At 51.5% G+C, this 16,264-nt stretch overlaps 1 protein-coding gene across 3 annotated transcripts in view; it reads right to left on the bottom strand.

Moving 5' to 3' along the window:
- MEF2D (myocyte enhancer factor 2D) overlaps positions 1 to 16,264 on the bottom strand; it is a 74,296-nt gene that overhangs the window by 20,087 nt on the left and 37,945 nt on the right. For all 3 annotated transcript variants that reach the window (XM_062511270.1, XM_062511271.1, XM_062511272.1), the window contains exons 3-4: positions 11,892 to 12,183; positions 5,656 to 5,859 (exon numbers count right to left, since the gene is read on the bottom strand). In XM_062511270.1, the coding sequence (XP_062367254.1) occupies positions 5,656 to 5,859; positions 11,892 to 11,945 (258 nt within the window). In that variant the 5' untranslated portion in view covers positions 11,946 to 12,183. The remainder of the gene's footprint in view (positions 1 to 5,655; positions 5,860 to 11,891; positions 12,184 to 16,264) is intronic.

The raw sequence follows: 16,264 nt of genomic DNA, 5'->3' as shown, positions 1-16,264 counted from the left end.
CAAATCAAACCCAGGATGTCTCCAGAAGGGTTGGGAAGGCTGCGGGCAGAGTTTGCTCGGCACTGCTCCACACACCACACCACAGGTCAGGCTCAGGGGATGCTTGTGCCAGGTAGCCACTGCCAAGCAATGGGTACCACACCCACCCCAGCCTGTTCTCCAACCAGCTGAAGCTTCTCACAAGATTTTCCATTAAAATTACTCCTTCCTGGGCCTTCCCAGGTGGCATTTTCACTCTCATTACTGGATTCAGTTGCAGAGGGGAGATATCCTCATTCACACAAAGCTCCACAAGAGAAGGACCCAACTTGCTCCTGACCATGATGGCATCTGATGCCCTGTTTGGTATCACCAGTAATTCCTGATACCTAATAATTATTAACTAATTATCTAATAATTATAATGATTATCAATAATTATTATACCTAATATTAATATTATACTTAATAATACTTAGTAATTCCTGGCATCCTTAATTCTGGTGTTGATTCTCTATAGAGAAAGGCAGTGGGAATCAGTCACTGCCATGAACAGGAGATTCCCAGAGCTTTTTCTGCAGTTTCCCGAGGACTTTTCCCTATTATTTTTCTATTTTTGTACATGTCCTTGTTTGTTCTCAGAATGGCCCAAAAGAGGAAGAGGTGCTGCTGCTGGGGAAGGAACAGCTTTGCCTTTTTTTTTTTGAAACTGCTTTTTGCGGATTTTTTTTTTCCAAAACCTTTTGTCTTGCCGACGCAGCCGAAAGACGGAAAGTTGAGCTTTTCTCTAACAAAACAAGAAGTTTTTTTCCTTTTTCTCTTTAAGAGACAAAATGGAAAAAGTTGTTCCATGAGCAGTGAAGGAATGAAGCTGGGTTTCTTTAAGGCACTGGAGAGACACTCTGGTGTCTAACAGGGGACTGTGCCCACCTCGACATGATTCCCTTTGCAGGGACAGGAACTGGACCTCTCATCTCTGCCCTCCCATCCCTGACTGGAAATCAGGAAGGTAGCCCCTCACATTCCTGAAAATTTCTCTCCTCCAGCAACAGCTGTTGGCAGGTTCAGAAGTTGGGGGAATGAACAAGAGGGAACCTCACAATGGGATTTTTCAAGAGGTTTCAGCCAAGCAACAACATTCTTCATTCTAAAACCTGCAGCAGCAGCACTGCCACCAGGGAGGTTTTTAGGCAGCCCCCAGCACCTTCAGCTCTGCCCAGCACAGGGATGAGCAAGGGGCTGCCACCACCAGCTGCAGTGTTTTGCCATTTCTAAATCCACACGAAATTGTCCTGGGGGTCGCTCCCTCAACAAGTCTGTCAAGGACAGCAGTGGAACGGGGTGATGTGGCTGTGCTCACCCAGACCTGAAACAGCTCACAGCATCACCCCTTCATCTTTCCCAAGGTCTTTCTCTGCTGACCTAAAATATTTGGTGTCCCAACTTTGCCTCAGTCTCTTTGCTCTCCCCAGCCACCAACTTTGTAAAATTAATCATAATTTCATTGTCTGTGAGACCCACAGTTCCTCGCAGGGGTGGGTTCTCAGCAGCTGAGCTGTGAGGGGCAGCTGTGGTGCCACCATCCCTGCTCCTGCACAAAACCCACCAGCAGCCACAGGAAGTGCACAGGGAAAAAAAATCCTTCCTAGACGCTACAGGCAGCAGCGTGAGCTGGGATTCTAAACCTGTGAGCTGGGACAATGCCCCCCGAGGTGGGATTGTGACTTTGGGGCTGGGATTGTTACCTGTACCACTGTGAGGGGCTGCTGGAGCTGCAGGGAAGGCGATGGGGACAAGCTCCAGCGCTGGCAGGGCTGAGCATGGGGCTGATCTGCAGCACAGTGGGACAGAAGGGCCGGAGTTGCAGCAGGACACGAGCCAAGGCAGAGTGGCTTGCAGCAATCTGCTGCTCAAACAGAGGTTTGGGACAACCAAATGCCATTTCCAGCCATACGGGCGTTGGCTGCTGGTTCTTTCAGTTTTTTTTTACAAAAAAATAAATGTGTGTCCCACATTTTTAGCTTTTTGTCAGGATGATGTAAAAGGAAAACAATTCTGCTGGAGCAGGAACCAAACCCAAAGATTCCTGTTTTCGGAACCTCTGCAAGGTCTTTTAGAAAAGAACTTTCCTTCTCATTCCTCCTCCTTCTTTTTGCCAGGGAAAAAACAGAAGATGCGTAGAGGTTTTCAGGAAACCTTTCTGTCACTGGGCTGCAGCCAGCGGAACACAATTTTTCATATGGAAGAGATTTAAAAGCAATTCCTTTCCAGCAGAAAATTTTCAGAGGAAACCAAGGTGAGAACTTCCTATAGCAAAAACCCACTTCGGTCATCACCTGCCCCTCTCCCTGCCACACTCAGGTACCCCCATTCTATCAGGACCCACTGCACATCCTGCTTTTCCAGGGCAATATTCTCACTTCCATGATGCCAGCTCACATGGGAGCAGATTTCCAACCTGTAGAGAGTAAGAGAGCAGCAGGAAATGCAGAACATGTGAGAGGAAACGATGCTCAACCAGGATGTGGCTGACTTCCCTTAGAGGAGGGAGACTCAACCACTCCGGGCTTTGGGGAAGTCTGGATGCGGATAAGGATGAGGATGAGGATGAAGACTGGCAGCTGCCTCTGCATTTCACCACCTCCTCAGTATCCTGCAAAATGTCCGATTTAACACATCCTGGGGAATGACAACTTCAGGAAGGAGAATTAGGTAGAAAATCAGCCCCTCCAGGACAATCAGCCAAGGAAAGGGCATAAACGGCTGTGTGGCTTTAATTGGCTGTGGAGCATCCTGGTGCCTGTCGAGCTCTGCTCTGTCCAAGCCCCTTATCAGGAACTGGCATGTCAGCCAGGCTGTGGGGAAACGAGAAGCGACAGCGAGGACCAAAGCCGGCGTGATCCCAGGCTGGGCGTGCACGTGGCACCCAGCGTGCCTGTCTGGGGGCTCAGCTGTCCCCCGCCTGATTAAGGAAACCCCCCTCTCTGCATTAGAGAGATTTTCTCAGACTTAAAAGCCTGCAATAACCAGGACTTTGCTGGGCACAGAGAAGCCACAGGGTTTGCGTGGCTGAATCCCACTCCTGACAGTCACTGTCGAGCTCTGGCACAGCTGAAACAGGGGGTGTCCCCGCAGGGAATGGTCCCCAAAAGCAGCTGGGGTGTGGAACCCCTCTTGAACTAGGGCTGTGTATGTTCAGCATGGAGCAGCTCTGCCTCTCACTAAATATCATGGGGATAGACCCCTTAAGGACATTCCTGTGCAGCATGGGATGGGGTGCCCCCAGTCCCACCCTCAGATGCACCTCCCCATGACCAAAAACAAGGAGATCTCATGTTGTTTTAAAACATAATTTGAACAGAGCAACTCATCCTGCCTTGAGCTGTGGTACCAGTGCTTTTGGCCCCAGGAGCCCCCAGCCTGGCAGTGCTTGGCTTAGTCCTCTGGAGCCACTGCTTGCTCCCCCTCCACTAGAAAAACAAAATCAAGCGGCTTCTGCCTCAATTCCTCCAGGTCCTGGCTGCTCCTCATCCTTCCTGAGATGCTGCCAGAGCCACTCAGGGCCAAATCCCTCAGCAGAAAGGGGCTGCGAGTGTCACAGGGAAGATGGGTTGATGCAGCAGCCCCTTGAAATTCACTTTAGATCATATTTGGTGGCAAATTCCCAGCCTGGGTTTTCATGGTCTCTAAATGTTCAACCGGGGAAGCTTCCAGAATGAGAAGATACTTTTTGTTAGTCAAGTTCAACTGGGAGACACCAAGAAACATGAGATAAATTGGATTTGTGTGCAGTGGGGACACAGCTGGGCTGGTGGAACCTGACCTGGGCAAGGGGAAACAGAAATCAGCACCAAGAGCAGGAATGGTCTCCTGGGAGCACAGATTCAGAGCACAATAAAAATCTCAGAGCAGCCCCAACCCTGCTCCCAGACAAGACAAGGATGAGGGAGGAGGGATGCTTGAGCAGCCTCCAAACCTGCCTGCACCCCAGCAGGTTTTGCTCTGTGACAGCTCTGCCAGCAAGACATGCCGAGCCCGGCATGTTTGGGCTCTTTTGCTTGCCATCCACTAATATCCTTCCGCTCCCGATGTTCCTCTCCTTGGCTTTGGAAGCAGATCCAGCTTTTCATGTGGTGCAAACACAGTGTTTCTTTGGGTGCCAAGGACTGTGTGTAACTTGTCGGCTTGGGAGTGTTTGCATCTTGGACCATAAGGGAACAGAAAACGCTGCCCAAAATGTTTACGGTATTTTTAGGCCAAGACAAATCTGTTCAATGCCGCGAGCGCCACAGTTTGAGCATCCTGAAGAGGCTGCGCCGCCGAGCACGGCAGGGAACCAACAGCATGTGCACAGTGAAGAAGGGGCATTACCTGGCTCAAACAGGCCAAAAAGGACACTTCTGAACCACTCTGAAGGCCCCTACAAAACTGTGCTGTGGTAGAAGAGTCTCCAAACCCCAGCAAGGGAAGGAAGATGCTGCGAGATGCTTGGCCGTGGCTCAGCCAAATCTCTCAAAAAGACACATTTTACAGAGCATAAAAAAAGAAAAAGAAAGCAAGGTTTTGCGGGGCAGAGGCAGGCTGCGTTTTTCCCTTCACCTTCATGAAATCAAAGCCCGAGCACTCTGGCCAAGGGGCACCAAAGGGATTCAAAGGCAGAAGCAGAAGCCGAATTCCTCCAGCAGTGCAGGCATTGCTGCTCCACTCTGCCACCAGTGGCTCTGAGGGCATTAACTGATGCCCATAATGCCATTAATTACAAAGGCAAGCCCTTCAATTGCCTGTCTGTCCAGGTTTAATGGCAGCTGCCCTCATGCTGAGGACCCCACAGCTCCATCTGCACAGCTACTGCTGAGGGAGAGATGTGACTGATGACTGAGGCACCGCTGGCACTGTGAGCCAAATGTGCCCCGTGCTCTGGCCCAGAGATGCTCTGCCAGCACCAGGGACAAGGACAAAGCTGAGGAGAGGACCACTGTGAGGGCACCAGCAGCACATGGCAGCTGAGCATCTCCTGCGACGTCAGTAGGCTGGAGGAGAGCAGCCTTGAAATGAGCACAGTTTGGGCATGGTGCCAGTGGCAGTGCTGGGGATGGGTCAGACTGGACGTGGTTGGGCCATCCCTGGAGACCCACAAAATGCAGCCAGACAAGCCCTGAGCAAACCCACCAACCCATGAACTTGGCCGTGCTTTGAGCAGGCACTGGACCCAAGGCACAGGGTCCATCCCACCTGAATTCCTCTGCAATTTGGCCACTGCTGCCTTCCCACTGTGCCTGTCTGAGTATCAGGGTGGGGCAGTGTCACCAGCTGTACCAGGCACTTCAGAACAGTGTTCAGCAGTTGCACCAGGCACTCCAGTGTAGCAGCCCCAGGAGCTGCCTCCAAATCCATCTCGTGGTTCGCCTGGACCACAGTGGAGTGTCAGAAAGCAAAACCACACCTCAAGTTTCAAGGCAGTAGAACAACTCACAACTGGAGACAGCTTCAACTCTACCACCCAGAACGGAGTATTTTTGTAGGCTGAACCGAAAGCACGCAAAATCCATCTGGCATTAAGTATGGGAGATCTGCTTGCTCGGTCCCCACCCTGCACCAACCTCCTGCATGCAGTGTGGTACCAGACTCAGCCCTGGCTCTACCACAGGGGCAAAGCTGGGGAGCAGACAGGCCTCACCTCAATGATGTCTGCGTTGGTCCGGCTCTCATGGGGCTCATTGTACTCGGTGTACTTGAGCAGCACCTTGTCCATGTCGGTGCTGGCATACTGGAACAGCTTGTTGGAGTGGTTGAAGATGATGAGGGCAATCTCGCAGTCGCACAGGACGCTCAGCTCATAGGCTTTCTTCATCAAGCCAAACTTGCGCTTGGTGAAGGTCACCTGAAAGCAAGGACAGCCATGGTGAGAAGCTGTGTCCACGCTGCCACAGACCCAACACCTCCCAGAGAAAAATGGAATGACCACTGGAGAAAGAGCAAAAGGAAAGGGAATGCAGAGGTAATATTCTGTCTCAGTTTCCCCAATTGGACCCAACCCCAAGTTCTCCTCTCTCGCCTCCCTCTTTCAAACAGTTCATATTGCTGCCTATTTTGGGATCCTCCAAAGCCAGACACTTCACAAGCACAAAGATGATTATCAGCGTTGGAAATCACATATTGCCAAATCAAGAGAAAATAAATTTCAGCAAAATCCCCAGCAGAGCTGCCATCTGTCCGGGGGCTGCAGGTTTTTTAAGTGGAATATTCAAGCGATGGAGAGCTCGTCCTCACTTGCTGCAGCTGCACTGCGAGTGCCCAACCCCAGGGGCCATGGAGCTGGGGCTCAGCACCCCAAAACTGCTCAGAAGTGCCCACCCCACCCCTGACCCTCTCTCCTGCTCACCAGCCCCCACTTATCCTGGTAAGCTATGCTTCCCCAAGGGCACCACGAGCCCCCCTGTGCCAGGGGCCCACCCTACCACCACTTGTATCTTGCTGTCCCTTTGTGTAACCTCACTGGGGTGTTTCTCCTCATTGCCTGCCCAACTGGGGTCCCTGCCTCCCCAAGCCACCCTGCCTTGAGCTGTAACTAGAGCTGTCAGCTGACAAGGCAGCTTCTGCAGGACTGATCCTGGAGAGCTGGCTGGGGGCTGGGGCCAGGACTGGGGCTGGGTGCTGGCTCCAACACCAGCTCCAGCTGCTGGGCAGACGTTGGGCTGCGATTCCCAGCCCACGCTCAGCTCTCACCACCACACTCCTAACAGGACCCAGCTGGTGGAGAGGGAGCTGGTTTGGGGCTCCCTGTCCCAGCTGCAGTGCAGACAGCTGCTGAGGGTCCCCCATCCCCCCAGAACACGCAGCACACTGACGGGGAAGGCGCAAGTCAATGCTTGGCCAATGCCCTCTCAGCAAATAAAAAGCATAAAGAGAAAATAAGAGGCAGGAGGTCACCTCTTTGTGCTAAGCATTGCTCCAGGGCCAAAGCAGCCTCCAGGGAAAGGGCTGGAGATGAGCTAAGATGCCCTTGAGTGCCAAGACCTGCTCCCTTTCTCCATATGGGAGGGCTTGACTCCACTCTGGGCCTCCACCACAGCATCAATTTTGCCACTGAACAGCTTTAATTCGCAGAGCTGAGGGAGGAGAGTGAATGAGGCTGATGCCTTTGCTCAGCCTGTCAGTGGCATCCCAGCCACAGTCCAAAGAGCTCAACATGAAGCTACCAGGAGCACCCAGTATGCACCCTTCAGGGTCCTGCACCCCTCGAGACAAAACCATGTTCCCTGCGTGTGGCAGGAGGGCAGAGCAGGGGCAGCTCCGGGCACACTTGGCAAGGGGAGCTGCTGCTCCTCCCCGCCATCACCCAGAGATGGTTAAGCAGTAACGAGATTCAGCTCTAATCGCCTCATCCCCTGGAAAGTGTAGGGCTGGTGCCCTGTGCTGCTCTGGCCGCCACGTGCGCCTGCTTTGGCCACAGCTGGGCTGCAGCCAGTCCACTCACATAGCCCCCCAGCCCCGGCACACTCTGGTGCAAATTAAATCACTTGAGGGCCAGCTTCTGTGTCACCAACAACTCCCCTTCCCCAGTAGCATTCCAGACTCCTCAGTCATCCAAAACCTCTGCTGCCAAAGACCAGGAGCCAGCAGTGTCACAGAACAGCTGTGGCTGCACTGTGACTTCAGGTGGGACCCAGCTACGGTTCTGCTCCTGCAACTGTGGCAGGACAGGCACTAAAAACACGACTTGTCTCTCTGCCTCCTTTCCCAGCACAACCAGTCTCACTGTCCCTGCTGGGAATACCCCTCAAGCAGCTCAAGAAGCCCCCCGAAGAAAACATGCAGCATCTTCACCAGAACAGAGGTAACAGCCAAGGTTGTCTGCTCCTGCAGGTGCCAGGGACACCTTGCCAAAACACACCTTGCTAGGCACCATGACAGGCTCAGCCACCAAGACTGGAGGCAATGGGGAGAGGCCAAGACCTGGGAGCTGAATAATGGGGCAGCTCTCAGCCTTGAAGACCAGTCACAAGCACTGTTTGGGTTTTGCCCTTGAGTAGTGAAGAGTGTAGGATCATCTGCCCAGAAACCTGGGCAGAGCTGAGCAGAACACAAAACACCAAATTGTCCCTCGAGAGATGAGGGGATATTCCCTCTGCAGACAGGGCACAAGAGCATCCTTCTCTATTGGCATCTCTGCATCTTGCAAAAAAAAGCAAAGATTTGCCGTTTAGCCACCATATCACACAAAAGCATCACCTAACACTGCCTTGTGCATCCACTCATGACCTGGGACAGAAACCTCAAACCTTCCCCTGACGCCATGCACGAGCCTCATCTAGAAGAATTAACCTTGTAAGTCTAAGAGGGTAATCAAATCCCATGCTTCAGGGTATAAGCCGATCACCCAAGGGGTCAGGAAGGAATTACTGCCCCACACTAGCAGGGGATTGTTTCCCTTTCCCCTGATGCAAACCATATTGGCAGTTGCCAGAGTCAGCGGCCTGGCCCTGAAGGACTGATGGCCTGATCTGTTGTGGCAAATCCTCTCCAGTAATTCCTCTAATGACATTAGTGACTCTTACTTGCTCTCCTCCCCTGGTTTTGGCTGCTGCTGTAATTCACAGAATCACACACTGGTTTGGGTTGGAAGGGAGCTGAAAGCTCATCTTGTCCCACCCCCTGCCATGGGCAGGGGCATCTTCCACTGTCCCAGGTTGCTCCAAGCCCTGTCCAGCCTGGATACTTGGATACTTCCAGGAATGGGGCAGCCACAGCTGCTCTGGACACCCTGTGTCTGGGCCTCTACACCCTCACAGGGAAGAATTTTCTCCTAATATCCAATCTAAATCTTCCTCTTCTCAGTTCAAAACCATTCCCCCTTTGTCCTGTCACACCAGGTCCTTGTCCAAAGTTCCTCTCCAGCTTTCCTGGAGCCCCTTTAGATCTCCACGGAGCCTTCTCTTCTCCAGGCCGAACACCCTCAGGTCTCCCAGCCTGGCTCCAGAGTAGAGGTGCTCCAGCCCTCAGAGTATCTCCATGGCTTTCTCTGAACCCACTCCAGCTGCTCCACATCCTGCTGGAGCCTCCACGTGGGCTCGTGGTTTGTGTCCCCATGGAAGGCAAAACCTGGGACACAATCACAGTCAGAGGGTGCCACAGGCTCAGTGGGCGATGCAGGGAGAGAGCTTCATCTGACAGCAAAGGCTCTGGAGAGCCCCTGCTCAGCTTCAGCTCTCCCTGAGGGTCACGATGCCTCAGCAGCCCCAAGCCACCACTCGGGATGAAGCTGGCAGCACGAGTGGAAACGCAGGTGTCGGAAGCAGCTCTGCCTGCACCTCCTTACACCACCACTGCTGACTCCCTCATTCTCCAGGGCATCCCTGCACTATTCCCACTCCTCTCCCAGCAGGAGCAGGTGCTGTTGCAGCCACCCAGTCATGCCAAGGACCACGCACACGCGCCCAGAACAGCTGGGGCAGCCAGCCCTGCATTTACTGGAATGGGCTGCTGCAATGGGCCCCATTCAGAATTGACCAGTGCCAGGCACAGGAGAGCTGACCTGCCCTCTGCCCCCAGCTGGAGTGGGGGGGCTGCCATGGGGACAGGGGTGGGCTGAGGATGCTCCCAGACTCTGGGTTTAAGCCAGCTTAGCCAACAGCCAGCAGCCACGGCAGGCACGCACACATGGACGCTCCTCTCCTCATCCCTGATCCGCAGCAACAGCAGGACAGGGAGGGAGGGAGGGAGAGCGAGAAGCCAGAGGTGGCTCTGGGGAGACCCCACTGCAGCCTTCCAGCACTTACAGGGGCTTATCAAACAGAGAGGGATGTTTTACATGAGCAGGTAGTGATGGGACAAGGGGCATGGTTTTAAACCGAAAAAGGGAATACTTAGATGGGATATTAGGAGGAAAATTTTTGTGAGGGTGGGGAGGCCTTGGCACAGGTTGCCCAGAAAAGCTGTGGCTGTCCCATTCCTGAAAGTAGGCCAGGCTGGATGGGGCTTGGAGCAACCTGAGACAGTGGAAAGTGTCCCTGCTCATAGCAAGGGTGTGGGATGAGACGGGCTTTAAGATCCCTTCTAACCCAAATTCTGTGAGGTAACGCAATATGAAACACTTCAAACTCTGGGGAGTGGATACTGGCACTGCACATGTACAGCATGGACCAGAAGAGTGGAGCAAGAGGGTTCTCACCCGCTTTACAGCTCCTACCACAGTGGATAGAGCAGATCCCACTGCCTGGAGCAGTCCTTTTTCATGAAATGTCCCATCTTCCTGGTATGTCCTTTTCTCCCAAAGAAAGGGAGCAGTGAAAATTGATTGCAAAGCTGTGCTGGTGACCAATTAAACAGCTGCTGCTTTGCTGACACCCGATTTGATCGGGCTGGTTTCTGGGAAACAAAGCAAGATGTGCTGCACTGGGGTGGGGAGTGATGCTTCCATGCTGGGTTTTGGAAGAACCAGCCCAGCCAGGGATGCAGCTACTGCCAGGGGTAAATCAGTGTCCCCCAGTCCAGGAAACTGGGCTTTGGGGTCACCTGACGTAAGAAATGCACCAAAAGCCATGACACCTGGCCATGCAAAGCAACTCCTGCTGCCAAATCCCACCCAATGCTGTGAGATCTCAGCAAGGGTCTTTATCTCCAGCCAGTGCTGAAGAGCAGCTCATCCCTCAAAAACAGTCCCATCACTTGGCTGCTGCCTTTGCAGAGAAATGCCTCTTTCCTTTTCCAAAGGTCTATCCAGCAGGGCCTGGCTGTGCCATCCCCCTCCAGCATTACCAATTATTTTCCATTTGTCTGAACTTCCAGCAGGGCTCCAGTCACCACAGATCCCTTGCTTCCCTCAGCAGCACTGCCCCATAAAATACACTCTGGATTCTTCAATACCCCCTAAGGCCCTCTTTCCTCCTCATGATGGATATAAACAGCCCCAGGAGCTACTGGGACATCAGCAAAATGTGATGCCCATCCCAGCCCCCACCACCAAGCGAAGCTATAATGAGGAAAACCTGCCATTTCCCATTGTTTTGCTGCAGAGCAATAAAGTGGTTCATCCAGTTCTGTTCTTTGCCATTCTTTAAGAATTAGGAATACATCCACATGGTTTTTTACTGGGTTTTTTTTTCCATTTTTCTGGAGTGAAAGTGGCAGGAAAGAAGTGTGACAAGTCATGCTGGGGTGCAGTAGTGGCTGCACTAAAGGCAGAGGCTTGGATCTGCTGAGCCAAACTCCAGGAGCACAGAAAGCAAAGGGACCTGCCTGGAAGTCTTGTGGTTATGGGAAATACATCCACAGTGTCATCCTAGAGCAGACCTGGGTTGGCAAAGTGCTGCTGCTCCACCACTCCAGCTGAAGAACATGGAAATTTGGGAAAAATCCGTTGGTTTTTGTTTTTCCTCTGAGATACATGAATGCATTCCTACACAAATGCACATGCGTATGTGTCTTGGGCTCGGCTTCAAGAGAGCCCGGGGAGAAAAGCCCTGGAGTCATTTAAGTTTACAATTGAGGAAAAAAACCGAATAATTTGAGTTGTTTGCGTTCAGCAAAATGGATACTGGTTGTAGCTGTTTTTTATTGGAAAAACCACAAGGAAAATGTCAACTGAAATATATTTTCTGCAGGACAAAAATAAAAAAAAAAGGGGGGAACTAAATGGAGAAGATACTTTCTTCTGGAAAAGCACTTAGATGGAAATGGCTCAAGGAGCTCCAAGGCAAGGAGCAATGCCTGGGGCTGATTGCCTGGTCCTGGATCCGCCTGGATCCGGCCTCAGGACCAAGTCTCACCCATCTGCTTATTTTATCGATTGGGAAAAACACAGCACCGGTGGCCCAAAATGGGATGGAAATGGGTCATTTTGAAACACAACACTTAAAATCCCCGGAGCGAGGAGAAGGGTGAGGTGAGGGAGTGAGGAGAGACAGCACTGACCTGTCGATTGCGCTCGTCCGTGATCCGCTGAATCTGGATCTTTTTTCTCCCCATCTTCTCCGGAAATCCTCACTGCACCCGGGACAACTTCGGCTCAGGGGAAGGGAGAAGTAACCCCACTTTAAAACACTTTCATTAAAGAGTGTGGGGGGCTTTTTCTCGGATGGAAAACAAACCCAAAAAAGCCAAAACAAAAGAAAAACCAGTTTTGCGTGGCTCTGTGCTCAGTTCATGGTACTGTCGTGTGCGGCCAGATCCACCGGGGCTGAGATGTCAGCAGCTGCTCAGAAACCTGCACAATGAGAGAGACAGGAGTGAGATGCTCTGTTCCCAAACCCCATCCAGGACCTGGCACCCCACCAGCATCCTCCCCTACCAACCACCAGCACAGATCTCAGCCCTGAGGCCGGGGTGGTCTCTGGTTCTTTCTCCCACTCAGCTCTGGGGCCAGCAGAGCTGCAGAGGGATTTATCCAAAGTGCTCCCAAAGAAGCCCAAGGATGGAGGCCAGGAACACCCGTGGCACAGGACATGTGTGGGCCAGGCACTGCGATGCTGGGCGAGGAGGAGGAGATGGCAGCAATGCGTCCATGAATCACTATTCCTCCGTGACACTCCAGACTTTTTTTTCTCTTAATAAAGTCATAAACAGTCGAGTGGCTGGTGATTAGCTTGGGCAATTTAAATCCGTCTCCAGTTTCTGCACTAATCTGCAACTTGGAATTTTAAAATGTCTTTATTTGATTATTTGAAAGAAACCTTATAACCAGGCAGACACACCTAATTCTTATGGGGAAAGAGGACTGCGAAGACAGCTGAGACAGCCTGGCCTTCCACTGGGCTCAGCCACAGCCAGACACCAGATGTTTCCATGGATGTGGGGAATGTGATTGACTCAGGGGTATCTTGTGCCCAAAACTCTCCCCAAATGGACAAGTGCTGAGGTATCAGGGGCTCCTTCTGCAGCCTCCCCATGGTAATGTGCATCCCCCAGAGCCAGAGGCTGCATCCAGATGTACCAGGGCACCTGCTGGCACAGCCCCCCTGCCCATCTCACCCCGTTTCCCAGCATGGGCTGCACTGCAGCAGGGGGACAAAGAGGAAACTTCAGCCAGTTCATTTTCCACAGGTATATCTTTCTCCCTGCTCTCTCTCTGAGCAACTGCATAACAGCAGTGATAAGGCTGCATTTAAGGCAAGGTGCCCTGTATCAGGACTCAGGCAGAGGGAAAAACCAGTCCCAAAATAGCTTCCTATCTGCCTCAACTTGGCAGTCCCCAGCCCTTGGTCTTGTTACAAAAAGCATAAAAACAAAACAAAAGCCTTTTCTCCCAAACCATCATCCCAAATTCAAAGCAGCAGCCACAGCCAACCTGACCAAGCTCCTCCTGCTCCTCTCCCATCCCAGAGCACCCCCAGACCCCACTGAAGACCTTGGCCCATCTTTTGCCTCCTCATCAGACTATGGTCCAACAACAAACAAGCCCTAATTAGTCTCACTCCCACACTTGTTTTAGGGGTTCACTGAGTCATGTGAGTCACTTAATCTTTTTCTTTTTTTTTTTTTTTTTTTTTTTTTTTTGTTTGGTAAAGTTATTCAAGGTGCATCTTGCTCTGTGGTTTCAGTGTAAGTTCGAGGAACCCCAAGGAGAATGAGGAGTCTTTTCCCCATCCTGACATCCACAATTTGCCCTCCAGGGAGGATGAGGTATGGGGAGGCCGGGAAGAAGACCAGAGAGACAAAGGGCAGCAAAACCTGGGGGTTTTTTACACATAAATCCCACCAGTAAGACTCTTTGCAAGGACAGACCATACAGGGATGGCATTTAATTCTTGAATCATTTACCAAAATACGTGCATGTTTCCCTCCCAGCAGCAAACAGGAGCAACCATCCAGCTGTGATAAGGAAAACCTGAGGCCAAGAGAGCTGCATGTCACCATGGGGAACACTGAGCCAGTGGCAGATTTTGGCTGCTGCTCCCCATCCCACAATGGGAAGCCTCAACAAGATAGGTCCCACAGTATCACCAGTTCTGGGGCATCAGCAGTTCCACAGCATCACCAGTTTCAGAGCATCACCAGTTTCAGAGCATCACTGCTCCAGCTTGCACCATGTGAGAATCCCTTGAAGATCAATGATACAAGAAGAGCCAAAAGGAAAATGAGGATTTTTATTTCATCCACCTGGAGTGTCTGCTTGGCATTTCCCTCACCGTGAGCCCACACAGGAGAGAACCCACAGCCCAAAGGCTCAGAACCAAGGTGAGGAATTTGTACACATAAAGAGACTTTGGAAAAGGAGGAACTTTTTGTCGGGTTCACTTTGCCACTTTTCCTTTGGAGTTTCCACTTCCCTAAACTGGCTGAAAAATATTCACCTTCAGCATCTTCAAAACCACCAGCGGCAGCACAAAGTAGCAACAGCTCCGCAACCAGACCCAGGGCAAGATGCTAATTCTTTCCGTGTGCTGCAGCTCTTGGACAGAGAACCCTCTGAAAGACAGCAGATTTACTGTCCAAACCAGAGAGGAACTCTCCAGAAGCAACAATAAACACTAGAGAACAACAGGCAGTGAATTTAAATGGAGTAAAAGGAAACATATTTTAACACAATTTCATTGCAGGACTTGTTCACAGGATGCTATGGCAGCCAAAAGCTCCACAGTGCTTGAAGAGATGGGATGTGTGTAGGGATGAGGAGAAAACCCTGGTGCTGCTCATCCCTGCCCTCAGCTCCACATGAGCTGGCATTTCTTGCATGGGAGTAGTGGGATTCAAACCACATCCCTCTCCCCAGGCCACAAACACACCCCAAGTGTTTAAAACCAAATCCATTTTTCTCAATCACCAAACCAGGTTCCTCCTGCTGCTCTGAATCCTGACTGCATCCTCAGCACCTTGGCTGGATGGGGACCATTGTTCCAGCCTCAGGGTTTGCTCATGCCACTGGATGAAGTTTTCCATAGGAAAAAGGTGACTTAAGAGGTTTTTGCTCATCATCATGGGGAGAAAAGGGGCTGCCATGTGATGCTCTTGACCCCTCTACCCTGCATGAGAAGGAAAATACCCCACAGGGAGGGCAGCCCTTGGACGGGGTGAAGAGGAGGGATGGAGGAGAGCATAGCATGTTTGCTACCCTTCAAATGCACCTGACAGAGAGGATTTCAAACCCCTCCCTTTTCTCTTCATGGAATTGGGGTTTTGGGGTGAGTTTATTTGTTTTTAGGTTGGGTTTTTTCCCCACCGTATTTTTAAACCCAGGTATTTTCATGTTTCCTGCCCAGGTGGCTGTTTCAGAAAGTCCAACCACTGGCTCGAGTTTCTGAACAGCAGCTGGAAGAGCAAGAAACCTGGAGAGATGCCCTCATCTCTCCTATCCCTCTTGCTGGCACTTCTGCTGCAGCTCAACCCCAACCCAGGAGTATCCCCTCTGCCCCTGGAGCTCCTTCTCCCTCACCACCGAATTTCTTTGGCTCTCTGATTGCCCAGCCTGAGGCACCAAGATCACCCATGACCCTCCTCAGTGATCAGGTGGAATTTAAGCACCTGAATGCCTACATAGCCAAGTACCCAAAGCACAGGACTGCTACAAGGAGCTGAGCTCCTAAATAACTTCTAACTTTCAGGGTCTCAAATGATTTTATATAAAATAACCCCACTCATTAAATCATCATCTCCTCCTTCTCAGACAGGAGCTTCTTTATTTCTCCTGAGCCTCACTTTCCAGAAAATGTCAAGCATCCCAGCTACTACACCCCGACCAGGAGGGTCCAAGGGCACGGAAAGGGACCTACAAATCCACTGGAAAGCAAATGACAGGTGGTGCACTGGCAAAAAAGCCACCCTGACCCTCTTCCACTCCCAACAATCTCAACAAGGATCACGGAATTCGGCATCACCTGGGGAGGCAGCGAGAAGCTCTGGGATGGAGGCAGCAGCCAGCGCCCGCTTCCCCCTCCCTATGCTCTGCTCGAACAAGTGTGACTATCACGGCAATTAGCACACATGCCAATTAACTCCGAGCAGGTGCTGGTTAACTCTGTGCTGAGTAATTCATCCCCGGCTCCCAGTAAATTGCTCCAAATTGGAGAGACAGGCGAGAGAGCAGAGTTAGCATTTTGCAAATGGGGGAAGAAAGAAAAAGCACAGAGGAATCTCAGCTGGAAGATGTTTTTACAAAACAAGGAATTTGGGGGGCTGAATCCCCAGCTCCAAGAGGTGGGGACACAGAGGAGCTGCTATCTCTTTCAAGTCTTTATTTCTGGATTTTTTTATCTACTGTACAAATATCTGATCCCTTTCACCTACTTCAAAGTGGTTTCACCTTTGCTTTGCACAAGCAGCGGGGTGCTCTACACTGCTCCATAACTTGT

This window comes from Cinclus cinclus, chromosome 31 (genome assembly GCF_963662255.1).
Source record: "Cinclus cinclus chromosome 31, bCinCin1.1, whole genome shotgun sequence".
In the NCBI taxonomy this organism is placed as follows: domain Eukaryota; kingdom Metazoa; phylum Chordata; class Aves; order Passeriformes; family Cinclidae; genus Cinclus; species Cinclus cinclus.
Note: the sequence above shows the minus strand (reverse complement) of the source record. Positions and strands in the feature narration are given on the sequence as shown.